At 52.3% G+C, this 25,828-nt stretch overlaps 2 protein-coding genes across 2 annotated transcripts; both read left to right on the top strand.

Annotated features, from left to right (window-relative positions):
• Positions 1 to 966: 966 nt before the first annotated feature.
• CRYBB3 (crystallin beta B3) lies at positions 967 to 4,795 on the top strand. The gene is made up of 4 exons (XM_065904503.1): positions 967 to 1,093; positions 2,357 to 2,489; positions 3,295 to 3,437; positions 4,582 to 4,795. The coding sequence occupies exons 1-4, from the start codon at positions 990 to 992 to the stop codon at positions 4,745 to 4,747; spliced, it is 546 nt and encodes a 181-aa protein (XP_065760575.1). The 5' UTR covers positions 967 to 989; the 3' UTR covers positions 4,748 to 4,795.
• Positions 4,796 to 13,847: 9,052 nt separating this feature from the next.
• Positions 13,848 to 24,875, top strand: CRYBB2 (crystallin beta B2). The gene is made up of 6 exons (XM_065904713.1): positions 13,848 to 13,931; positions 15,648 to 15,727; positions 18,469 to 18,587; positions 21,156 to 21,288; positions 22,544 to 22,686; positions 24,658 to 24,875. Exons 2-6 carry the CDS (start codon positions 15,674 to 15,676, stop codon positions 24,824 to 24,826), a joined length of 618 nt encoding a protein of 205 aa, XP_065760785.1. The 5' UTR covers positions 13,848 to 13,931; positions 15,648 to 15,673; the 3' UTR covers positions 24,827 to 24,875.
• Positions 24,876 to 25,828: the final 953 nt, after the last annotated feature.

The raw sequence follows: 25,828 nt of genomic DNA, 5'->3' as shown, positions 1-25,828 counted from the left end.
AGCAAACGGAGAAATCCGAGAGCTGGCGTTTGTGGGCTCTCTCCGCCCTTTCTAAGCTATGCCAGGGGCTTTAATAAGGTGGGGTCCCAGGATGGCTTGACTAAGGAAGTAAGTGGGGTCTTTGACCAGACGGGGCAACCCCGGGAGGGGAAGAGCAGCAAGGAGGCTTGCCTGGCTCTGCGCCTGATTCGTGGGTGACTCAGCCTTGCCCTGTGGACCCCCAGCTATACCCCCGCCAGAGAAGCGGGCATCACTGCCAGCCCTTCCTGGCTCCTTTCGGCATCTGTGGACTTTCCCCTGGCCACAGGGGTGCTTATGAAGAGCCAGCGGACTTTCTGAATCCAGGACCTCCACTTGACCTGCTGTGCAGCCCAGGACCCTTTCTGAGCCTCCCTTGGCCCTTGTGTAAAATGACAGGAGCTGATGTTCCCCTGGCACCCGCTGCAGAGACAGTTAGTGCTTCTAAGTGGGTGAAAGAGGCAAAACCCCCTTCTGCCTTAGCAGCCCCTTCCTCGGAGGCACAGGGGCAGGTGAAGTTCAGCTAGTGCAAACTGGAGTTTTATTTGCTCTGCCAGGACTTTCAAAGCGGAGACATCTCACATTAAGGAAATGACAGATTGCGGCTTCTCTCGAAAAGCATAGAAGGGGGCCCACAGCCCCTCCTGACCACAGCAGCTTCGTTTCCCCACAGTCCTCTCTCCAGTCATTTTGGACCTTTCGCTTTACTAAGTTCTGCCCTGGTTCCCGCCAGACACTCAGCTTGCGGGCCCCTGGTTTAATGGGGATTCCTGGAGGCGTTTCCCTCTGTGGCCACCAGGGGGCAAGGCAAGCCCGCGGCGGCGCTGGCTTCAGGCGGGTTCCAGGCAGAGCTGATGGAGCAGGGGGTGGTACCTGCCTCCAAGGCCCTCCCGGGCAGGACACGGCTGGGGTTGGGAGCCCGGCCCGATGGGATGCTGAGGAGGCTGCCCTTCTAGGTGATCGTGTACGAAATGGAGAACTTCCAGGGCAAGCGGTGCGAGCTCACAGCCGAGTGCCCCAACCTGACGGAAAGCCTGCTGGAGAAGGTGGGCTCCATCCAGGTGGAGTCAGGCCCGTGAGTACCCGGACCCCCAGCCCTCCTCCCAACCCTGAGCCCCCTGGGAGTCAGGAGGGCCAGGAGCAAGTTCTCAGTCTGCTGTGGGGCCTTAGGCAATGCCCTCCCCATATCTGGCCTCAGTCTTCCCACCTGTAAATGGGAGCATTGAACAGTGATTCTCTTGGACTCCCTCCAGCCCTCCATCTCTGGGGTCGGTAGCAGAGCACTGTGCAGAGAGGACAGAGGAAGACTCTGGCACCCGGCTCGCTGCCCAGCCAGTGGGGTCTAATACTTTTTAATAATGATGATAGCATCCAAATTCTAATGCGCTTGATATCCTGGAATGGCTTTCCTGGTGGCTCAGGGGTAGAAACTCTGCCTGCCAATGCAGGAGACTCAGGTCCGATCCCTGGGTTGGGAAGACCCCCTGGAGAAGGTAATGGCAGCTAGTATTCTTCCTGGGAAATCCCATGGACAGAGGAGCCTGGCGGGCTCGTCTATAGGGTCGCAGAGTCAGGCACAACTTAGTGACTAAACAGCAGCAACAATACCCCTAAATCCTCACGACTGCCCACTTGACAGATGAGGAAACTGAGGCCAAAGTGGCTAACTGTCCTGTCCACGTCCACCCAGCAAGCAGGAGTCCCAGTCAATTCAGTTCAGTCACTTCAGTCGCTCAGTCGTATCCGACTCTGCGACCCTATGAATGCCAGGCCTCCCTTATCCATCACCAACTGCTGGAGTTTACCCAAGCCATGTCCATTGAGTCAGTGATGCCATCCAACCATCTGCTGGACGCTAAATTCTTCAGATGGAAAATCCAGGCTCTGGTGCTAACCACTTGGGTGAGGTGCTTCACCCTACGCGCCTCTGTTTTCTCATCTGTCAAATGGGGATAATAAGTGTATGCACTTCAGAGTTTTTGTGAAAATGGGCAGAGGGATGTACTAAGCGACAGTATAATTGTAATAATAAGAATAACAATCTAATCGCGGAATTAGAGGAAGAAGAGGAGGGGGAGGAATAAGCGAAGGAGAAAGAGGAGTTGTCGATGGAATCCTTACTGTGTGCCAGGCCTTGTTCTTTCCCAGGCTGGTTTTCTGGCTCAGAGTCTCAGCTCCTAGTAAGTTCTAGTAACTCCCTCAATACCAGGACTAGGGTTGGAGGAAAGGGGCAGGGTCAAAGGTCAGCAGCTCTCGGGCACCACCCCCTCCCTAGACGTGGGTCCTCCCCACCCCAGGGCAGCAGAGATGAGTGACCCAGCCCTCCTTCCTCCTGCAGGTGGCTGGCGTTTGAGCGCAGGGCCTTCCGCGGGGAGCAGTACGTCCTGGAGAAGGGGGACTACCCCCGCTGGGACGCGTGGTCCAACAGTCACCACAGCGACAGCCTCCTGTCCGTCCGACCCCTGCACATTGTGAGTACAGCCCCTGGAAGCCGAGCACGCCGGGGGCTCCCCAGGCAGGCTCCTTCCACGAGCTCAGCCAAGGGCTCGGCTGGCACGGACCTGGCCTGGGGAGAGCCCTCGTTATTTCTGATCTGAGTGGTTTTGGGGGGACAAGAAGCTGGCTACTGAATGGGCGCTGGGCTGCAGGTCGGGAGGCCAGGATTCATACCTTGCATTAGCCAGCAGGTCACTGGCATGTCCCTCTGTAGCCTTATTAAAACCAGGAGCCATGTGGTCCAGTCGAACCCATACAGCCTGGTAAATGGCTCCAGAAAGTAACTGCAAATCAGCTCAAGTCCTTCCCCTGTGTTTCTCCAACACCTGAAAGAGGCCCAGTGCGTGGTGGCTCAGTAAAACGCCGCTCTTCCCTCCCACCTGCTGACTCAGGCTCAGGGCTAGCCCCGCCCTTCCTCCTGCTCACAATGACTGATGCTCCTTGGAGGCGGGGATTGGGAGGAGGAAGGCCAGGTAGACCGACTCAGAATCTGCTTTCATAAAGCGGCAATGTTTCTACATGAGTGATTCTGGTCTCCTACAACCTTCTCTGTGCCTCGGTTTCCCTATCTGCTAAATGACGAGGTTTAACCAGACCTGAAAGCCCCTCCTCTCGGCCTCACGGCTCTCTGGCTCTGGAAGTCCTAAGGAGGCCAGCTCTGGGGGTGGGCATTACTCTGCGGTGCCTTGAGCCTTTGCTGGACCCTCCTGGGCCCTCTGTCCTGGGCGTGGGAGCAGCCGGCTCATCCCATGGTCTTGCCTTCCGTGGTCTTGCCGCCAGGATGGCCCGGATCACAAACTGCATCTCTTTGAGAACCCGGCTTTCGGCGGCCGCAAGATGGAGATAGTGGACGATGACGTGCCCAGCCTCTGGGCTCACGGCTTCCAGGACCGCGTGGCAAGCGTCCGGGCCATCAACGGGACGTAAGGGACCCAACCCCACTCCTGCCCCTGCCCTGTCCTCCAATTCACAACGGAATCTCTGTTCACGGTTTCCTACATAGCTGACATTTCCGGCTCCCCCGGGTCTGGAGGCCCCTCATCCGAGTCAGGGCCCCTACGCCAGCCTTGCTCAAAGCCCCCGTGATTTGAATGTCTACCTGCTTGCACTCCTGTACCATTGGATTTCCAGGAAGCCTCGACTTAGAGACAGTTTTTTTTTTTTTTTAACCAAGTGAAATCTGCACCCCCTTGCTTGTCTGCATCAAAGTCTTCACTCCTTTTCTGAACTCCCCTAGGCCTTGGAGTTCAGATTTGTTTTTCCCCTTTTCACAGTCTTTGTCCTTCTCACCAGGAGACCCAGCATGTATGTAGAGGTGGCCCGAGTGGTACATAGGAGAACAGGTTCTTCTCCTCCCTCCTTCTAGGCTTGATATCTCTGTTAATGCAATCTTAGGGTCACTCTCCCTTTGTCTAGGCAACTGCATCTCACTTGTGGGCTTGTGACATGGGGTTGGGCCTTGAGAGGTGCCACCTCTACCAGATAATACCATATTCAACAGCTTTTCACTGAGGATCTGTGTGTGTAGGGTATGGGGGCGATAAGAACTATACAAGTCCCATCATTTGTTCCTTGGGAATGTCACAGCGTAATAGGGAACAGTTATTCACAATTCGTAGTGATCAGAACTGTGGGCATGCAGGGGCTCTGGGGGTCCTCATGAGGCGCTTGATTTAGCCTGAGGCAACCAGGAAGGGCTTTCTGGAGGAGGAGATGTCCAACTTGATATGTCAAGGTTGCTATGAAAGAGAGGATGAAATGAGGATGAGGCAAGGAACAGCATTCCAGGCAGAAGGAAGAGCATGTGTAAAGGCTCAGAGACATGCAGGTTCAGAGAAAGTACACTAAGCCAGGCTGGAGTGTGGGGTATGAAGGAGGAATGAGAGGTAAGGCTAGAGTCTCATTTGTGAGCAGGGCGAGGAGTTTGAATTCATCCCCAGGGCCTCCAGAAGCCAAGGAAGGATTCGGGCAGGTGGAGAGCAGGCTCAGAGGCTGGTTTTGAAAGGCTGGGCCTGGCTGGGAGGCGAGAGCCCGGAGGCTTCTCACGCTGACCTCGCCTCCCCGCAGGTGGGTTGGCTACGAGTTCCCGGGCTACCGCGGGCGCCAGTACGTGTTCGAACGGGGCGAGTACCGCCACTGGAACGAGTGGGACGCCAACCAGCCGCAGCTGCAGTCCGTGCGCCGCATCCGCGACCAGAAGTGGCACAAGCGGGGCGTGTTCCTCAGCAGCTGAAGGGCGCCCAGGCCCCAGGGGCCCAGGCCCGCCCCGGGGGGCAGCAAAGGCAAGAAGAGGCGGCTCCAGGGCCGGGGTGAGGGCCTGCCGGGCCACCCTTCCCCCGAATCTGCTCAATAAAGCCTGGGGCCGGTCCCCCACCTGCCATGCTCCTCCGAGTCACTGCATGAGGGGGCGGCCCGGCGTGGAGCCCGGGGAGGGGCCGGTGAGGGAGGCTGCGGCTGGAAGGGTCTGAGGGCCCCAGGGCACGGCCGTGAGCTGTGCTCGTCTCCAAGCCCCCGGTTCTCATCCGGTGAACCCTGGTCTTGTGTCTGTCCGCCTGCGTGTCCATCTGGCAGTCTGTCCGTCCATCCATCCTTCTAGTCTTCCGTATTTCTGTGTTTTCTTCTGTCCGTTGGTTTATCCATCCGTCCTTCTAACCATTCATCTTTCTTTTCGGTTCCTGCAGTTCTTCTTCCTTCCATCCATTCTTCCATCCACTATTCATCCATCCATTCATCCATCCACCCCTCCCTCCATCCACCTATCCATGCATCCACCCTTGCGGTCACCATTTCACCCATTAATCCATCCATCCTTCTTCTGGCCCATCCACCTGTCTGTCATACCCGCTTCATCTCTCTGCCCATCTCTGTTTTCATTAACGTATTCAACAAATGCCAGGCCCTGTTCAAAGCCTGAGGTCACAGCAGAGAACCGAATGAAAGTCCCACCCTCCCCGGAGCTCACCTTCTATGAGAGAGGCCGAACATAAATGAACAAGTTTGACCATAACATCAGGAGGTGGCCAAGGTGAAGGACAAGAAAGCGGGATTCAAGGATGCAGGGTGATGGGGTGGTGGTCAGAGAACTCCACTCTGAGGAGGTGACATTTGAGCGCAGACCTGAGTGAGCTGTGGGAACATTCCAGGTGGAAGGAGAACAGGCTTTGCAGCTGAGTGTTGGAGACACAGCAGGCAGGCCAGTGGGTCTGGAATGTGTTAGCTGAGAGACTGGGAGGGGTCAGAGAGGGAGTTAGGGTCGGCGTGTAGGGCTCTACCGACCCTGGCAAACCCTGACTCTTCTCCAGGAGGTGGGAGCCACGGAGAGTTTGAACAAGGCGAGTTTGAATGGTCTGCCTTTGGGTTTCATAGGACCGCTCCAGCTGGGGCCCAGAACACAGACAGTGGGGCCAACGGGGAGGCAGGGGGACAGGTTGGGAGGCTCCTGCAGAGATCGGGGTGAGCTGAGATGACATGGTGCCCCGACCGTCTCTCTCCCATGCTCAGTGGCCGCCCCCTGCCCTTCTGCAGCCTCAGTTCAATGGTGGAGCCCCCACCCCAGCCCCCGACTCCTGACCATCACTGCTATGAGCCTCAGTGGCTTCATCCGGCCCAAGGGGTTTGCCGCAGCACCCGGTAAACACACGAGTCTCCTCTGACCTCCCTCCCCCCGTGGGAAGAGGAGGGACTGTCTGGTTGGACAGGTGTCAGCTGGCTTCCCGGGGACCAGTCCCCACCCCTCCCACCTCCAGAAGTCACCCCGACTTTGCTCCGCTGTGACACCCAGGGCCCCTCCCAGCCACCCTCAGCCTCCCATGGCTGAGGCAGCTGGTGTGGGGGAGGCCCATGGGACCCCAGGAAGACATGAAAAATAGGGTGATTTTTCAGTTCCTTCAGCCTGCCTGTTGAAAAAAATATGCACAGCAGAGAAGTCACCTCAAATTATTTTTTTCAAAAGATATAAATAAAATAAATTGTTCTTCTTTATTTGTGGCTGTGCTGGGTCCTCGCTGCCGCGTGGCCTTTTCTCTGCTTGTCGAGGGTGGGGGCTGCTCTCGGGCTGCAGCGCGAGGCTTCTCATTGTGCTGGCCCCTCGTGTTGCGGAGCACAGGCTCCCGGGCACTTGGGCGTCAGCAGCAGTGGCGTGTGGGCTCAGGCGTTGTGGCACACGGGCTTAACCGTTCCACGGCATGGGGGATCTTCCCGAACCAGGGATTGAACCCAGGTCTTCTGCATTGGCAGGCTGATACTTCACCACCGAGCCACCAGGGAAGCCCCCTCAAATGGGCTTTTTACTTTGGTTCAATCCTCTGAAAGGCCTGGGAATCACAGAGAGGGACAGCCAAGGGCCAAGGTCACACAGCCCTGCGAGCTGCGGTGCTGGGATTTGACCCCAGGCTGCATACCCTTTAAAGGCTGCTCTTCATTCCAACCTAGACTCAAATTCCAGTCGGTGCAGGGGCAAAGCCTGAACAGGACAGCGAAACAAGAGCATCCCTCAGTGACTAAAGGTCAGGATTCAGAACCAGGAAACCATTTTGCTTAATTGAGAGGCCTTGTAGACTAGTGGTTAGAGGCACGGTGACCCAGATGGGCCTTTGATCCACATCACTTAGTTCCTTCTGAGGCTCCATCATCTACTGTGTGCCTGTGGGCAAGTCACTTAACCTCTCTGTGCCTCCATCACCTCGTCTGTAATGTGCAGTTAATAACACTGTTTATCTAGGTTGCTTTGCGTACGTGCATAAGTTTAATTTGCAGAGAGGGATGAGAACAGTAGATAAAGTGTGGGCTCCAAAAGTATTCACCCTCCTCCTTCGTATTTTTAAAAATGATGAGCCTAGAGATGGGCTCTGTGGTTGTACAGTCCAGAGAGACGTCTCAGTGATGCAGTGATGGGGGTTCATCCTAAGGATGCCAGTGCAAGCGAGAGAATAAGGGAACTAGGCTCCGTGGCCAACCACGGGGAATCCAAGTAGTGGCAAGACTTCACGGAGAGAACGGGACCTGGGGAGGAGCAGGACTCAGGAGACAGGACTGGGCTGAAGCCCAAGGATTCCTGAGCGCTGGGCAGCAGACTTTGCGGGCATCCTTCCTCCACAGGCCCACCAGGAGCAAGCCTCGACGAATGCACTCCCCATGCCAGGTTCTCTGGGGGTCCTCCTGCCACTTCCTGCTGCCAGCTGCTCCCTGCCCCCCAGCTTTTACTCTGGATGTCATTTATCTCCCCCTGGATGGTATGTGAATCTCCATACCCCTTAGAACTTGCAGTGGTGGTGTGTGAGGACTACTTCCAGCTGCCAGCCTCTGCATGCCTATGTGCTCAGGGGCAGCTGGAATTCTGGAGAATTAACACCTACTAGGAGCAGCCCTCATCCAACAGCTAACAGGAACTTCTGTGTAAACACCCTAGTGGGAACTTGACCAAGCATTCCTCCCCATTTTGGAAAAATCACGGCACCCTGAGGCGATGTTGCCTGCAGTGTTTGCATCACCAATAAATCACCACTGGGTCAATTCGCATGTCTGGCTGTATTATGTTCAAAAAGATTCTTCCTGGGCATATGAAATTGTCAAACACACATTCAGTTTACTATTACCTTCCAATCCAAACTTGTCCATTGTAAGCAGCACAAATACCTAACTCTTTGTTTATATCATTCTTGTATAACTGTCCAAATCTATTTCTATTGAAATACATATTATTATGTTTCCTTTTATTTATTCCTTTATAGTTAGGACATCTTATTATTAATTCATTCTGAACATTATGCACATACTTGAGTTATAGTTTCAATTTTATTTAGCGAGATGAATGGACTGTCACAAAATAATTGTCATGAGAAGGGAGTGTTGGTGCTGAAAGAGAGGACGAGTTCTCTTGATGTAGGTGGCCTCTGAGGCTCCTTCTGGCTTTGGTTCCTTTTATGTCTAAGGATCAAAGTGTGTTTGGGGATACCAGGTCTTCTCCTCTTTGTAGCAACAAAAAGGTGATTTTAACTAAAAATAGAGTTGTCATATGATCCAGCAATCCCACTCCTGGGCATATATACAGACAAAAAGATACTGTCATTCAAAAAGATACTGCAGTGTTCACAGTAGCATTATGAATAGTCAAGGCATGGAACCAACCTAAATGTCTATCGACAGATGAATGGATAAAGAAGATGAGGTACATATATGCAATGGAATGCTACTTAGCCATAAAAAAAGGATGAGATAATGCTATTTGCAGCAACATGACTGCAACTAGAACTAACTGGAGTTCTTCAGAAAGAAGGCAAATACTATATGCTGTCACATACATGTGGACTCTAAGATATGACACAAATGAATCTGTCTACGAAACAGACTCATGGACATAGAAATCAGACTTGTAGCGGCTGGGGCGCAGGGGTTGAGGGAGGGCTGGAGTGGGAGGTTGGCGTTAGCAGATGTACGCTTTTATGTGCATAACGGATACACAACAAGGTCCTGCTGTTAGCACACAGAACTGTAATCCATGTCCTGTGTTAACCATAATGGAAAAGAATATTTTAAAAAAGAAAATATATAACACGTATAACACAATCTTGTAAATCAACCATACTTCAATTTAAAAAATCTTAAGAGAAAAAGAAGGTGATTTCAGACTTTCAGCTTCCAGAACTATGAGGCAATACATTTCTGGAAGTCTTTATGTAACATTATTTTTATTGTGATAAAATATTCATAACATTAAATTTACCATTTTAGCCACTTTTAAGTATTTGGTTTAGTGGCATTAAATACATTCACACTCTCTTGCGATCATCATTACCATCCATCTCCAGAAGTGTTTTTCATCTGGCAGAACTGAAACTCTGCACTCATAAAACCATAATTCCCCAGTCCCCCCTCCCTCCAGACCCTGGCAACCACGATCCTACTTTCAGTCTTTAAATTTAACTGCACTAATAATCTCATCTGAGTGGAACCATACTGTATTTGTACCTGGCTTCTGTCAGTTAGCATAATGTCTTCAAGCTTCATCTAGGTTGTAGGCTGTGTCAGAATCTCATTCCTTTTCAAGGCTGAATGACATTCTATTGTAAGGCTAGAATTCATTTTGTTGCTCCATTCAACTGCCAGTGAGCATTTGGGCTGTTTCCACCTTTCCCCATTGTGAGTGATGCTGCATGAACCTGGGTGCATTATACAAATACCAGCTGGCATCCCTGCTTTACTTCTCATGGGTGTATTCCCAGAAGTAGAACTGCTGGATCACATGGGAATCCTATGAGGAAGGCATGGCAATCCACTCCAGTATTCTTGCCTGGAGAACCCCATGTACAGAGGAGCCTGGTGGGCTGCAGCACATAGGATCGCAAAAAGTTGGACAGAACTGAAACAGCTTAGCATGCACACACGCATGGAACCCTATGCTTAATTTTTTCAGGAACTGCAGTACTGTTTTTACAGAGGCTGCACCATTTTACATCCCCAAATTCTGTTATTTCAAACCGCTAGTTTCAGGCCCTTGGTTTTGGTAGTCTAGGAAGCCAAAACAAGTCTCTGCTATGTGTCAGGCACTGGGCTTTGGGAATACGACGGTGTGTGGTCAGGCCATTCAAGGTGGCGGTTCTCTTGGGACTTCTCTGGCAGTCCAGTGCTTAGGGCTTTGCCTTCCAATGCAGGGGGGGTGCAAGTTCAATCCCTGGTTGGGGAGCTAAGATCCTACAGGCCTCACCGCCAAAAAACCAAAAAAAAAAAAAAAAAAAAAGCAATAGTGCAACAAATTCAATAAAGAGTTTAAAAATGACCCACAACAAGAGTCTTAAAAAAATCAAGGCAAGATGGCTGTTCTCTTGTCCTTTGTACGCCGCCTCCCTTGCTCCACCAGCCCCCGCTTCAGCTGCACCTATGCACGAGACCATGCCGGTGCCTGCCCTCTGCCCCAGCCAGGGATGGTTCTAATCCTGAGGGCAGAAGGGCTCCGGGGGCTAGTTTATTAAAGGGAAACACCTGGATGATGATTAACCTGACAGGTCGTGAGGGGCGTGCCCAAGAGGCTGGTTTCCCTGGTAACCAATGAACCCACGTGACATTGCTTCCTCCAATCAAGAGCAGCCTCTCTCCTTTTCGCCCCGCCCCGCCCCAGTGGTGAAGAGCGCCGCCATGTTGCGCTGGCCTCTTGCCGCACGAAGTGGGGTTGTTGCTTCAAGACCCTTTCTTCTTGACGTGTGGGGTCCCCTGTCCTATAACCGTTGACATCTCTCTGTCTCCAGGTTTAAGGCTGGGCAACTTCAAGGCTCACTCACAGTTGGCCGTAAGAGGCTGAGGAAACTTGTGAGTGCGTAGGCATCGGGAAGTGAGGACGGGGCCGGAAAGTTGTGGGGGTGACCTGAGGTGGCGTCCACTAGCACGAGGGGCCCTGAGTAGCTGGCTGCCACGAGAGGCGTCTTTCTCTTCCGTGAGATTGAGTGTCCTGTTCAGTCCAGAGTCTCATTCCAGTTTAAAGGTGGCAGCTCCGCGCTCGGGGCTCCTCTGACTGCCCGGGGTTGGCTGAATGCAGACGAAAGGCGAGGACCAAGTATGTCACATACTTGGGGGTTACCTGGTCGGGTAAGACAACCCCACTCCCCAAACACCCCCCTCAGTCGGGCCACAGGAGGGGGCAGAGCAGCAATGTATGGGGCCGGGACCACGGCTACATGACAGCTACAACGCGTTACAACAGGTGGGAGACGTTACAAGATGTAACCAGTCTTCGACCACCACAACCACTGTTCGGGGTCTAGAACAGCCGTGTGTGACCAAGGGACCCCCTTGGACATGGATTGCTACTAAGGCCCATGAAGTCCAGGAATGGGCCATTAAAAATACCAAACACTGGCTTTTCCACCTGCTTTACAAACTCTATCACTGCCAGGCTGTTTAAAAGAGCACTTAAACATTGAGAGGGGAATTTGCTCTCAGCACGTGGACCAGGAGGCTGACTTGAGCCCTGTGAACTATCACTGAGCATCCCAGGATCATCGTCCCAGCACCCACGCTGTGTTAACCCAGAACTGTAGTCAACATCATCTGAGCTCAACTGTCAACACCAAAGGATCCTTGCCAACCAAGAATGCCTTTTTGCCCTTGACATGGGATCTGCCCCCTGTTGAGCCTGAGACTGGCAGGTAAGTCCCTCTGGTTTGTCTTTGTTGCCTCCTGAGGAATAGGATTAGAAAGGGGTTTACAGATTTCACTTTTCCTCCCCCTGGCCCCACCTAAGGCTGTGACAGTAATTAACCTGGGTGCCTACTGGAGAAAACCGGCTTCCCTGGTGTCTCAGTAGTAAAGAACCCGCCTACCAATGCCAGAGTTGCAAGTTCGATCCCTGGGTTGGGAAGATCCCCTGGAAAAGGAAATGGCAACCCAGCCCTGTATTCCTGCCTGGGAATTCCCATGGACAGAGGAGCCTGGTGGGCTCCAGTCCACGGGGCTGCAAAAGAGTTGGACACAACTGAGCGACTAAACAACAACTACAGTGGTCCGTTGTTAAACCAGTATTCAGCGCCGGCTGTTGGGACCGAGGGTGCACAGGCGGTGCGGTCCTGCAGGCAGGACGGACACACAGGCGGTGAGGTTATCTCCGCGCTGCAGCTGCTTGTCGCTATATGTCGCTTCATGGCCCTGATCTTCCCTGTGTTGTGCCTGTTGAACATCTTACATTTCTTCCTTGGTCTGAGTGGAGGGAATCTGTTCACAGACTGGGCGACAATGCTGGCCTCATTGCTGGGTCCATAGCGAGACGCTGTTGTGGTTGTCTGCTGGACTTCAAAGAAAAATTGACCCAATGAGCACCTGGATTACTGGTGATGCTTCCTAGCTGTTGGTGTCTGGATTGCATTTGTGCTGTTTGATTGCGATGCCCCTCACCTGACCCCAGGGACATCAGGGAAGAGGGGCCGATCAGCATTGTCAGGGTCATATGGAGGATGTAGGGGAGACTTGTATGGTGAGGCCGCTCAAGATGGCTGTTCTCTTGCTTCCTGTCCATCTCCTGCTTGGCCAGCCCCTGCTTTACTCACATGACCACCCAGTCCACTTCAATTACAGGGCCTCACTGGTCCCTAGTAACTGGTAAGCCCACCTACGTCACTTCCCTCCACAAAGGCCAGCCTCCTCCTTCTCTGAGTAGCTGGAGAGTCCTGCTGTGTCCTGCTCCCTGTTGGACTCACGCCCCAGGATGGGTTGTGTAAGATCGCCTGTCCAGTGAATCACTGACGTCTCTGCCGCTGTCTCTGACTCCTTCTTTGGCCTTAAGATCGAGTAATGACAAGGCTCACAGACTTTGGGGTGCAGTCCAATAAGTGGTAAACCTGGCAGACTACGGCCTTGCCCTCATGACATTTACCTGCTGATTGTAAAGACAGCAGTTGGGGAGAGCAGGTCCCCTCACTCCAACCCAGTCTCCAAGCCCCACTGGGGTCCCCTCTCTCCTGCCTGACCTTGAATTCAGTCAGGACACAGACAGTCTACAACGAGGGTGTGCATGCCAGTTAAGGCCAAATGCCCATGGAGCAGTGATGGGGCTAGCAGGGGGGATCGAGAGCCTTCTCTAAACCGCGGGAGGTGAGGATCCTGAGGGCATCCCACTGAGGAACAGCGGGTGCTGGGAGAGTCACGGGCCTCAGGGTGACATTCCCTCTTCTCGGTCTGGCTTGGCCAGCCCTCTGCTCATCCCAGCTGCCCAGCCCAGGCCCTTCCCATCGCAGGTCACCCTGGAGATGCATTAACCTGTTTGCAGGTCTTCTTGAAATACCACGACAGTGCGTTGTGCCTGGTCCCCTTCTGCTTAGAACTGTCCTCCTAACTCGGCTTCCCAGGCTCATTTCTCCCCATCTCTGAGGACTTTGACTCTTCCCTGGAGCCTTTCTGGATGGTCCAGGCCCGGATAGGTCCCCTCCCTGACACTGCCCCCTCAGACAGAGCTTGGCACCAAATCCATGCCTAATAAATATTTGTTGAATGGATGGATGGATGTGTGCTGGACCCTGCCAAACCACCTTCCTGTTCTTGGTTTTTTGTTTTGTTTTTTTTTCCCTACCAGGGTCACTGAGATTTGCATCTGTCTGCCTCCCCCAGGGCTCAACGGACCACACCAGTGAACCCAGCATGCCCCTGGGCCTGGCAGCTGGATGGCTGATGCTTGCAAAGCAGGCATCTTCTTGCTCGACCGCCTGACCACCCTGGCGCAGCCGAATCTGAAAGCTAATGACATTATTGTGCAGAGACACAATGTCTGTGGGCATTTGCTGACCCGGCCTTTGGTTTGGGCTTAATCCTGCATTCTCCCTGCGCTGTCCACGGGGACGCAGCGGTCACCCATCTTGGCACGGGCACTTTTGGGGAAGGTATAAATGTCACCTCCCGCTGGAAGGCTCCACGGGCACTCTCAGGGACTGGTGTCACTGGTAAGAATGGCTGTCTTGCTTGTCTTGCCTTTTGCTCTCATCCTGCTCCCTGATGGAAAGGGTGGGAGACCTGGGTTCGAATCCAGAGGCTACTGCTTTCTGACCAGGTGACTTTGGGGCCAAGACCTCAAGGCACTGAGCCTCAGTTTTCTTTTCTGTGAAATGGGGAGAGGGTCTGGGGTCCTAAAACCTCCTTTGCCTTGGGGCTCAGAGACAATGTAGGTGAGTGGTCCAGCGTGATGCCTGGCATGGAGCGTGTACTTTGACGATGCTCTTTACTGATACTAAACGGTCCATCAGCGTCTTCGTTTTGCCAGCGGAGAAGAATATGACTGAGGGTTTGTGAGTGGAAGGAATAAACCCATGGAAGGTTCAGCTTCACTTCTAGGGCGGTGAGTCAGTTCTCTCCACACCCACAAACCTGCGCGGGACACCTGCTCTGTGTCCTGCCTTGGGACAGATAGGAAGCGGCCGCCCGTCTCAGGGAAGCTCCCAGCCACAGGTGACTAAAGCTGGGTGGAAAGGACCCTAGTGAAGCCGTAATCGCTGCTGTGTACTGAGCGCCGAGTGGGTTCCAGGAGCTCTCAGGTGCTTGTGGTTTTCTGTGTTCTATACTTGGATCGTCACAACCTTTCTGTAGACGTGACCAGGCGCCATGCTGTCCCCACTTTACAGAGCAGGAAACTGAGGCACAGAGGGGACACCCTTCTCAGGGGTTGATGCTGGTAAGCGGCAGAGGCAGCGCCTGAGCTGAACCGACTGAGCTTAGCCTTCAGTCTGAGGACGCCAATGGTGGAGGGCAGTAATGTGGGGCCTTGGGACAGACCCAGAGGGCTGCTTTCCTAGGGGAGAAGGGCAGGTCTGGCTCCCAAGCTGTTTAGTTGAATGTCCTCTCTTGGGGGAACATCCTGGCCTGGCCTGTGGTGTGGAAGGAGCTTCTGGAAGCTAGATGTTACCTCTGGAGAAGGAGACAGGTTCCCCTCCACACTGGGAAGACGCAGGCTGGGTTCTCTGCCCCTCCTGCGGGAAGGGAGGAGACACTTGACCGTTGTCCGTACTTTTCTGACGTTCTCGGTCATTAAGAAACTGTCCTGCTGCTGATCAGTGTCTGATGTTGTGTTATACTCATGTCTTTGCTTTCTTGTAGCCTGAGCTCCATAATAGACGTATGTACTAATCGTGGGGGGCGGATAAGACCAGTAGTGGAGAGGAGCATTCTGGGGTCCGGGTGGTGGGGAGGCAGTCAAGGAGGATGTTGGGGCGGGGGCAGGGGGTCCGGGGAACTTTGTGAGACTGCAGATTGGGAACTACACCCTGGCCAAGCATGGCCGGGGCGTGAGTTTCCTCTGCTTATGCTGTTTTCTTTTAATCAAGAAATTTCTGTATAATATTGATTGATGTATAAGAAATTGAGGTGTAGTAGCGTCAATTGTCTGGGGCCACGTGGGCCCCCAGTCATGTTCTAGTTTCTCGCTTTATTTTTTAGTACACCTCATTTCTTTGTCCCCCCTTGGAGCCGGCCTGGATGCAAAGAAGCAAAGCTAGTGACGAACGTTCAGGCAGACGCTGGCCGTCCCCACTGCCCTAGGAGAACCTGAAACCAGGCAGGGAGACACAGAATAGGAGGTGGGGCTGGAATGATGTGGCTCAGGCCCCCCAGTGAGGGAGCCGAGGGCCTGGAGGGGTCCTCACTGCTGCTTCCCCCATGCCTTCCAGGTCACTCCTGCACGGGACAGCCCACCATGGCCTCAGACCACCAGACCCAAGCGGGCAAGCCGCAGCCCCTCAACCCCAAGGTGGGTACCACGTCAGGGGATGGGGTGGCAAGCGCAGAGTCTCTCTAAGACTCGGTTTTCCTTCTATAAATTGGGATTTGTGGCTTCTTTTCTAGGGTCCCTCTCTCTGGGCTGTAGTCTCCCCAACTTGCACAGTGGAGGAGGGTGCTGATTCAGAAGGCCCCTTCCCAGTCCACAGCCAGCATATTTCTGACTCTGGAGACTCAATTTTCTCTGCCTTACCCTGAACCCCATTGCCCAAGAGGGGTCCCCAAAGCTGGGGTGAACCCTCAGCCCAGTCTAAGAGGGGGTTTGTGAATGGGTGGTGGGGTGGGCTTCACACCTGCTGTGTGACCTGGACCAGTCACTTCACCTCTCTTAGCCTCAGGCTCCTCCTAAAAATGGGGAGAGTTGGACTCAGTGCCTAAGATATCTGTGAAAAGGCAAAGAAACAGGCTCAGCCTCCTCTGCTTCGGGGGCTCCAGGCTTGGATTCCATCCTAGGACTGCTTTTTTGTCTGACTTGGGACCCAGCTTGCTCCATTCTGCCCCCGAAGGGGCTTACTTTCTGGAAGACAGATACATAAATAAACTAGTAGATACATAACTTCAAGGAATGAGAAGTGTTAGGAAGAAACACAAAGAGTAGGGTCCTTCAGAGTCGGGTGAACAGGGAACATGTTAGCTAAAGTCAGGGAGGACTCCTCAGAGGAGGTGACATGGAGCAGAAGCCCAGGTCAGGGTGGGGAGCACTGAAAATCGGGCCGTAGGGTGGGGAGTGTTCAGGCGGAGAGCATGGTGAGTGCAGAGGGCCAGGAGTCGGAGTGAGCTGGGTGAGCTTGAGCAGCAAGAAGGCCAGTGGGACGTGGCTTGGGGCCGCCATCCGGTTGCTTTCAGATGGGAGCCGCTGACGGCGTTTAATGCTTCCTGGTAACCATGTTGGACTTCCCAGGTGGCTCAGTGGGAAAGAATCTGCCAGCCAATGATGGAGACTCAAGCTCGATCCCTGGGTTGGGAAGATCCCCTGGAGAAGGGAATGGCAACCCACTTCAGATCTCTTACCTAGAGAATCCCATGGACAGAGGAGCCTGGCGGGCTACAGTCCATGGGGTCGCAAAAGAGTCGGACACACCTGAGTGACTAAACAACAAGTAGCCATGTTAACAAAGTAAGAAGATACAAGGGAAATTAACTTCCGTATATTTTATTAAACCCAATATATCCTAATGTATAGTCAGTAGAAAAATTGTTAGAGGACTATTTTACATTCTCTTTTCCATACTAAATCTTCAACATTTGATGTGTATTTGAAACTTACAGCACATTTTAATTCAGATTAGTTGCATATGTTCAATATACATCTAGTGGTTGCTGAATTGGACAGTGCAAGTTGAAAGGATTAGGTAATACATATAATTTTAGCATCCATCTGTGGATAAATAGCAACAATAATAATAATACTGAGCTCCTGGACTGTCTGAGGCCTTTCAGATCCATGGGGAGGCTGTCCTTCTTCACCTTCCTTAACCTGCAACCCTTGTCTCCCAGGCCAGGGTGGTCATAACACACTAGTCCTCGACTCTCATATTCTGGATTCTTCTCAGTAACCCTGCAAAGTTGGCATGATTCCCCATTTCACAGTCAGGGCAGTTGAGGCTCAGAGCGATCATGTGGCTTTCTCGGGTTGCCCAGCTGGATGCAGAAGAGGAGATACTGGAGCTCAGATCTCCTGACCCATCCGTGGTCGAGTCAGTGAGCATCAAGCCTGACTTGAGCCCATGGAATCTGAGCCCTACTGGGCCTCCCTCCCCTGGCTTTATCTGCTTTGTGTGGCTAATCCCTGGCCTGGGAGAGAGGGGCATGTTGACCCAGCAAGTGCTGAGCATGTAGATTCTCCAGCTGCCCTTCCTGGGAGCCAGCTGCCCTGAGCCCAGCTCTTCAGTCAGAGGCAGCTCCCAGGGGAAGTGCATCTGACCCTGAGTTCTCTTTGCAATCATAAAAGGTGACAGCTACCCCCTATCCCCACCTGCTTCCCAGTTAGCACTGGCTATGAAGCTGCAGACAGTCCTTTGATTTTGCTAAGCTTCATTTTTCCTGGTGGGGATTCTACCAGCCCGTCCCTGGGCTGATGAGGACCAGATGAGGCAAGCGGGGTGAAGTCTTCTTAAGAGGTATCCCGAGAGGGGAGAAAGCCTGTGGAACCAATGGGGGCTTAAGAGAAGAGCACGGGTGTGTGTGGTTTTATGGGTGGAGTATGGGTGCAGGCTGGTATTGACAAGGGCTGGAGAAGCTTGAGCACATGGCTTACCTAGCATCCTGCTATTCCTGCTCTGGTCCAGAGACCAGTGGTACCAGAACAGTGCTCTAACGGAGACAGCATCAGACAGGCCTGGGCTGCAAGTTCAGCTCTGCCACTCACCCATGTCCCTTAATTGATATGACTGTGCCTCCCCCATGCAAAGCAAATATGGTATACTCAGCACTATGCTCCTCTGAATCCTTCCAACAACCCTATGAGGTAGGTTCTGTCTTTATTTCCCATTGTACAGATGGGGAAATTGAGGCTCAGAGAGGTGAAATGCTGCCTCAGGGTCTCACAGCTGGTCACTGGAGCTGGGACTATCAGACTTTATGTTTGATTGGTGATTTCCAATCGGGACCCTTCAGCATCCTTCGAGGCTCTCTGAGTCCTCTCCCCACCCCGCTGCCCTGTTCTCCTCTTCCCAGTCATGATGAGGGTCTGACTCTCTCCTCCTGTTGCAGATCATTATCTTTGAGCAGGAGAACTTCCAGGGCCACTCACATGAGCTCAACGGGCCCTGCCCCAACCTGAAGGAGACTGGTGTGGAGAAGGCGGCCTCTGTCCTGGTGCAGGCTGGACCGTATGTACCTGGGCGGGGGAGGGCCTCACTTGGTCATGGGCTGAAGGTGAGGCGGCCGCACTGTGGAGCTGGAGGGATCTGTCCTGAGCTTCTAGACTGTGCGATTGGGGGACCAGAATTTGGGGTCTTGGCAGCCTTCGGAGAGAGCTTGTGTTTTAAAGTCAGATAGAGCTAGGTTTCAAATCCTGGTTTCACCACTTCTGTTCTGTTGGACCAGGAGCTTCCCTCTCTGGGCCTCAGATTCCTCCTCTGTAGGACGAGGCTAGCCGTGTCTTCCTGGGGATGATGGGATGGAGCCCATGTGAAAAGCCTGACATCCGGGTCAGCCACTTCCTTGAGGCAGGGAGATGGCCACGGTGACTCCCATGGACTTTGGCAGAGCTGCCAGTCTCTGACTCTGAGAGTGTCCTCACTCTGCTAGAGGGTCTGAAGCTGGATGTCCCAGCTCTGCATCCACCCTTCCCTTCCCTGTTCCTGATGATGACTTGGTCTCTGTAGACTCGCTGACACCTTTGGGGGCCAGCAGGCTTGGGACCCCAGACCCAAGAAAGAAGGGGAGGTGACTGGTCTGGTCGGACTCAGTCATGCTCAGGTCACATAGTTGAGCACAACCTTCAGGGTCCTGTCTTTGTGGTTCCCCAGTGGTTCCTTTGCAAGAGCCTCTGGAATCAGAGGTGGCCTCCAGTGACACCCAACCAACAGGTCAGTGAGTCTGGTGTCGGTCCTGGGTGACCTGCCCCATGCCTCAAGGTTCACAGGGCATTGTGCAGAGAGTGATGACCCTACTTGAATCAGAGTCTGCTGATGGACAGCACAACCAAAGGAATGGCCCCACCCAGCCCCGCTAACCTGATGCACCCAGGACACCAGTGTGCTTAGGACCATGTCTTCCTGGACAGCTAAGGTTTTGACCATTGAAGAACCACATCTGATTTTCTTTTTTTAGTATTTGGATGGGAGAATTTCTCAAATAGACTTTACACTTCTCTGCTTTCTTTTTTTAAAATTATCTGATGTTTATATTGTTCATTGTTTAACATTAAGGAGAAATGGTTTAGTGCAAAAAAAAAAACCAAAAAACCCATATGACTCTAATCTTACTACTCAGAAGTAACCATGAAGATTTTGATTTTTGTCTGTATATACTTAGATTTTTCTCTGTATGTATTTCACCATACATACATACATACATAATACATACATACATAATACAATATATTAGAAATAGATTTAATCAGAAGTCAGATCATGCTTTACAAACTCTTTTGTAACTCATTTTGAAGACTTTGCAAGATATCTCAAATTCTCTCTGTGTCATTAAGGAGCATTTTATGTCGATGTTTTTGAAAGAGCTGTTTGGAGATAAATCTGCATCAGAGTCTCAGAAGGGGTGCATATTCTTGGACCCCTTCCCTGCCCCATTGAATCAGACTCTTGGGGTCTGGAGCCCAGGAATCTACATTTCACAAACCCGCCTGGTGATGTTTCTGCCCAGTTAGGTTTGAGACCCTCATGAATCCTAGCTCATGATTTTTCATGCCTTTTTAACATTACATCACAGAATATTACCCAGTTTCCTCAACCAGGTCCTGCCGATTGGCTGTATAAGTTGTTTCTATTATTTGATATTATAAACAACACCATGATGAACAGCCTTACTCTTATGTCTGCAGGCTTTCAACAGGCGTTTTCTAAGGACACGTGACCTAAAGCAGAATTGCCAGATCAAGAGGGCAGGCATTCTCTTCTAAAAGCAGCAAGAAACACTGTCTCCCTTCCCTTAAGGACTTAGATCATTGTTCTGAATGGCTGTTACTGTGCTAGGCTGGATTGTTAGCCTTTGCGATGAAGCGCCCCAGAACACTAGGCATCATGAAATTGTGCCGCCTTTTTCTGACTGTCCCCTTTCCTCTATTAGCCACGCCCCATTGGCAGGCAATCCTTCCCTTTAAAGTACTATTTCTCTCCTACTGTGGATCTAAGACTGTTGGTGTTCTGTCTGTACAAAATGAGTCCAGAGACCACCATCAGGAACAAAAGAGGAAACAGACCCAGAGAATGGATTGGTATGAACAAGGTGTGTGAGCTTTAGAAGCAGTGATGTTCTGGAGTCGGTCCTCAGTGGTGAAAGCCAACTGGGCACATTTCTTCCCAGCTCTGTGTGCAGTGACGTCACGTGGAGGGCGTGAAATCAGCCACGTATGGTGGGAGTATTTACACCATGGAAACTGGCAAGCTGGATTTGTTTTCTTTTTGAGAGCTCCCTGTTAATTCACCAGTATACCACTGGCCCCAGGACATGGGTTCTGTACATCTGTGCTTGTTGCTAGGTCGTCTTTTAGGCTTCCTTTATATTTCTTGATTGTGTTCCAGATGATTGAAGCCAGCATGGTGCTGGGTTTTGGATAACTGAGCTGACACTGCCCTTGGATTCGCTGTGCTTCGGTTTAGATGAGGCTGCTACTCATTGTGATGAGCTGGGCCACTGTGAACTCTGGGGCCTGAGGGAGGAGCCAGGGTCCCACCGGAGGGAGCCTGACCTGCTGTCTCTCTGTGTCTCCACTGCAGCTGGGTGGGCTACGAGCAGGCCAACTGCAAAGGGGAGCAGTTTGTGTTTGAGAAGGGTGAGTACCCCCGCTGGGACTCGTGGACCAGCAGTCGGAGGACGGACTCGCTCAGCTCCCTGAGGCCCATCAAAGTGGTGAGCCCCCCGTCCCTCGTCGTCTTCCTCTATTTGCCCCGCTTAGAGCCAGAGGTCTAGGGACTAGGAAGGAGCCTTCCCTTCTGGCATCATGCCCCCGGCCGTGTGACCTTGCATAAGTTACTTCACCTCTCTAAGCCTCAGTTTCCACATCTGCAAAATGGGGATATTAGTATCTATGGCATAGCCTGAGTGTGGCCACAGTGCATAACTTCAGGGGCTTCAGGTTTCATTCAGAATGCTCCAAGGGCACCGTTCACATTCTAGTTTATGTGGATGGCGCTATTCAGGTCTATGCAACTCCTGTCACAGAGCAATTGCTCCCTAACGATTGCTGCTATAAATACTCAGAGAAATTCTGGGTTTTGTGGTGGAGGAGAAGGCAGCTTATTCTTGTTCATAGCTCATGCCCCTGTGACCTTTCAGAGCTTCTCGGATCCTGATTCTTACTGGTGTGTGGTCTGCAAGGGCAAAGTGACCACTAATGCTCAGTTACGCTCCCAAACCTCCCCAGCCCAGCCTGCTTCCCCCCGGAGCTTGATGCAAAATCAGACAACATTGGATTTAGCATTCTATAGACCTGAGTTCCTTTGTTGACTCTAGTCCTCCTGGCTGTGTGTGACCTTGGCCAAGTCACTTTCTCTGAGTCTCAGTTTTCTCATCTGTGAAAGTGTTAGTCGCTCATTCATGTCTGACTCTTTGGGACCCCCATGCACTGTAGCCCACCAGGCTCCTCTGTTCATGGAATTCTCCAGGCAAGCATACTGGAGTGGGTAGCCATTCCCTTCTCTAGGGGATCAACCTGACCCAGGGATCGACCCTGGGTCTCCTGCATTGCAGGCAGATTCTTTACTGTCCAAACCAAGAGTAGCTTAAAGAATGAATGCTAGACGGAGAAGAAGAATGTCAGAGGAACAGGATGATGGGAAGATATGTGGAGATGAAGGAAAGCCAAAATATTGTGTCTTCTAGAGGCATGTGTATGTATGTATCATGGCTACCATTTATTTTTAAAAAGGGGAGTTGAGGCTGTGGGAGGTAAAAATGCCATTTCAGAGTCAAGTACGCCCCAAAGTGTAGAAGCTGGAGTGACTGTTTTGTGACGGTAGCCCAGTATGATGACCACTGTTGCTGGCTAGTGCCATCAACACTCAAGCAGTAGGGGTCTTGGGAAGATGGCTGCAGGCAGTGCGTGCTGGTCCCAACTCCAGGGCACCCCAGGTGCCCTCACCACACTCCCACTCCCCGTCCATAGGACAGCCAGGAGCACAAGATCACCCTGTATGAGAACCCTAACTTCACGGGGAAGAAGATGGAGGTGATAGATGATGACGTGCCCAGCTTCCACGCCCATGGCTACCAGGAGAAGGTGTCTTCCGTGAGGGTGCAGAGTGGCACGTGAGTACACACCCAGCCCTGGCTCGCCCTGCCCCGGGAGCCTGGACTCTGAGCTGCTGAGCCCTGCTCTGCCCCAAGGTCTGGGGGTCGTCTTATACATTCCCGACCTCAACCTTCCCGCTGGAAAATGGGTGTTGAAATCATCAGATGCAGGCACGTGGCTTTCAGTCCCTGAAGTTCCATCCTGACCTGCCTTTTGGGCAACACCTTGCCTTTGAAAGAGAGAAATCGTGGCATTAACCTCAGCTCCAAAGAGCAGGATGGTAAATGTTGGGTGGGGGCAGGGTAAGGCAGAGGTGAGGGGTGGGGGGAGATCAGAAGGCTTGGAATGAGTTGAGTGGTCTTTACAGAGCTGAGAGAGACAGGAAATACAGCCCATGCTGGCATTTTTCTGCATACATTCCTGAGCTTGGAAATAGGAGGGGTCATTCTCCACCAAACTAAATTTCTTCAGTACCTTGGTCACCAGCATAGGAGGGGTCATTCTCCACCAAATTAAATTTCTTCAGTACCTTGGTCACCAGCATAGGAGGGGTCATTCTCCACCAAATTAAATTTCTTCAGTACCTTGGTCACCAGCATTGGGGAATTTCTCATTGTGAAAAATGTGGATTCTGTGGGGAATCTGAAGATGGACTTTGGGCAGTGGTATGCTCGAGCATACCATCTTGTACCAGCTTGCAAAAGCTGACTTAACTTTTCAGAATTTAATGTGAGTAGGTTGTTTAATCATTGGTAGCTTGAAATAAGCCATCGCAGGCATAGGTACACCACAGAGATTGGCCAGTGTTACAAACAAGACTCCCCCCACACACACAACAGCACTAGCTCACCAACACACACTGGCTTTCTGGGGCTTGTCAGACTCTCAGAGTCCGCACAGTTCTGCATTCCTGTGCCCTGTCACTTATCCGTTCATCGGTTCGGTTTGTCACGTGATGTCACATGCCAGGCACCGTGACAGATGATCAGTAATTCAAGGTAGGTTAGAGAGACCTGGCCTCGGTCTTGTGTAGCTAAAGGTCTGCTTGGAGGCAACTGTTCATAATTAGGAATCCATGCAAATCTAGGCTTCTTCCTTAAAGAAGGGGCTCTTGAGCTGAGATCTCAAGAAAGTAGGAATTGTAGAGGTAAAGAGAAGGAAGGATGCTCCAGACAGAATAGCATGAGCAAACGTCCTGTGGTGGGAGGAGCCTGGTGAGTCCCCTGGGCTCTGCAAGGGACAGAGTGGCCGGGCTGCAGGGATACAGTGGCTGGAATGAGTGTGAGAGGCGAGCTGGAGGTGCTCATGGGGGCTGGCCGGGCAGGTTCGTGGGGCCAGGCCTGTGTGATGCCTCCTGGGGAGAAGACTGTAACAGTCATCAGGTGCCCAGTGAGAGGGCCCCTAAATGGCGATGGCTTCAAGAGGTGGAGGGATCACGGAGGGCTCCTGGGACCTCTGCCACTGCTCTTTGGCCTTGTTGGGGATTGGGCAAGAGGCCTGTCTCACTCTAAGCTTGAGTGAGCTTGAGATCATCGCTTCCTCTGATCCCGGTGTCAGGCCTGCAGTTAAAAGTTGCGTCTGGGAATTTCCCTGGTGGTTCAGTGGTTGAGACTTCGTCTTCCAATGCTGGGGGTGTGGGTTTGACCTCTGATCAGGGAGCTAAGATACCATAGGCCTCAGGGCCAAAAAACAGAACCATAAAGCAGAAGCAGTATTATAACAAATTGAATAAAGACTTAAAATTTAACGGTCCATTAAAAAAAAACTTAAAAAAAATAGTTGCTTCTGGAGGTAGCGAGCTCCGCATCCAGGGGAGGAAGAAAGCAGAGGCTGGACCTGGGAAGGGTAGTGGAGCTCTGCTCAACATCCAGGTAGTGAGGGATGAGTGGGAGGCCCACCCTTCTGGTGGCTGAGCCACCCCCTCGTCTCTCTCTCCTCCTGTGTCTCCTGACTCTCCCCGTGCCCTCCCCCAACCTCTGGCCCTGCAGGTGGGTCGGTTACCAGTACCCCGGCTACCGTGGGCTGCAGTACCTGCTGGAGAAGGGTGATTACAAGGACAGCGGTGACTTCGGGGCCCCCCAGCCCCAGGTGCAGTCCGTGCGCCGCATTCGGGACATGCAGTGGCACCAGCGGGGCGCCTTCCACCCCTCCAGCTAGTGCCCCTCCCTTGCCTCCTTCCCAGGGGCCTGGCCTCTGCCCAGCACCCCACCAGACATCCTGGAGAGTGAATAAAGTGTGACTTGCAACTTATCCGAGGCAGCGTCTTTTTATCGCCTGTGGAAACCAGGGTGCTGCGTGCTTGCGTGTGTGTGTGTGTGTGTGTAAGGCAGACACAGAATGACGAGAACCTGAAAGTGACTGGGTGAGGGGTGGGACAACCTCACTGAGACGTCTCAGCTCTGCAGCTGCTTAGCTCTGTGACCTGCGGCACGTTGTCCAGCCTCTGAGCCTCTGCTTCTTCATCTGACTTACAACCCACTTTGCCCCCTGAGTGACTGGCTTGGCTGACCTCTGAGTCATCCTTGTGTGGTTGCCAAGCGCAGTCATTCAGAGGCATGTGATGGTTGCTCCAGACCCTAAAAATGTACCCACTGCCTGCCGTTCCCACAGAATGGCCTTATCACCTTGAACCTGGGAGTTTATTTAAATCTGCCCAGAGGAATCCCAAACCCTGTAATGCCCACCCGCATCCCAGAGAGAGGTCACAAAGACCTGTCTCTGTGTCTGCATTCTGTGGTCCCTTTGTTCATGCCTTGGTTGCGGTGGTCACTTGGTGTAGCAACTGAGGGCTGGGTTCCTGCATCTTATGAGTCTGGATTCAATTGGCTGTTCTGGAGCCCTGCCCAATCATGGGACCTCAGAGCCTTCCTATTTGGAAAAATAGGGAAAAAAATAGTGTCAGGGATCCCTAACAGTTGTAGCAAGGATAACGAGGTAATCCAGGTGGTCTCTATATAAATGTTAAACACTGGTTGGTCTTCTGTAGTATGAATACCCGCTCCCAGAGAGCAGTTTCTTTTTACTTTGTCTTTGCTATCTTTTGATGTAGTAGTTTTAAATTTTGATGTGATTTAACATCAGTCTGCGCCTTTATGGTTTGTATCTGCCATGTCTGCTGTGTTTTCTTTAAGAAATTCTTACCCCATTTGTCATGAGTAT

This window comes from Muntiacus reevesi, chromosome 13 (assembly GCF_963930625.1).
Source record: "Muntiacus reevesi chromosome 13, mMunRee1.1, whole genome shotgun sequence".
NCBI classification, from domain to species: domain Eukaryota; kingdom Metazoa; phylum Chordata; class Mammalia; order Artiodactyla; family Cervidae; genus Muntiacus; species Muntiacus reevesi.
Note: the sequence above shows the minus strand (reverse complement) of the source record. Positions and strands in the feature narration are given on the sequence as shown.

Coding starts and splice junctions, on each gene's coding strand:
- CRYBB2 (XM_065904713.1), top strand. CDS start 15,674: ATGGCCTCAGACCACCAGACCCAAGCGGGCAAGCCGCAGCCCCTCAAC. Junction 15,728..18,468: donor CGCAGCCCCTCAACCCCAAG/GTGGGTACCACG, acceptor CTCCTGTTGCAG/ATCATTATCTTTGAGCAGGA. Junction 18,588..21,155: donor GTCCTGGTGCAGGCTGGACC/GTATGTACCTGG, acceptor TCTCCACTGCAG/CTGGGTGGGCTACGAGCAGG.
- CRYBB3 (XM_065904503.1), top strand. CDS start 990: ATGGAGAACTTCCAGGGCAAGCGGTGCGAGCTCACAGCCGAGTGCCCC. Junction 1,094..2,356: donor ATCCAGGTGGAGTCAGGCCC/GTGAGTACCCGG, acceptor TTCCTCCTGCAG/GTGGCTGGCGTTTGAGCGCA. Junction 2,490..3,294: donor CCGTCCGACCCCTGCACATT/GTGAGTACAGCC, acceptor TCTTGCCGCCAG/GATGGCCCGGATCACAAACT.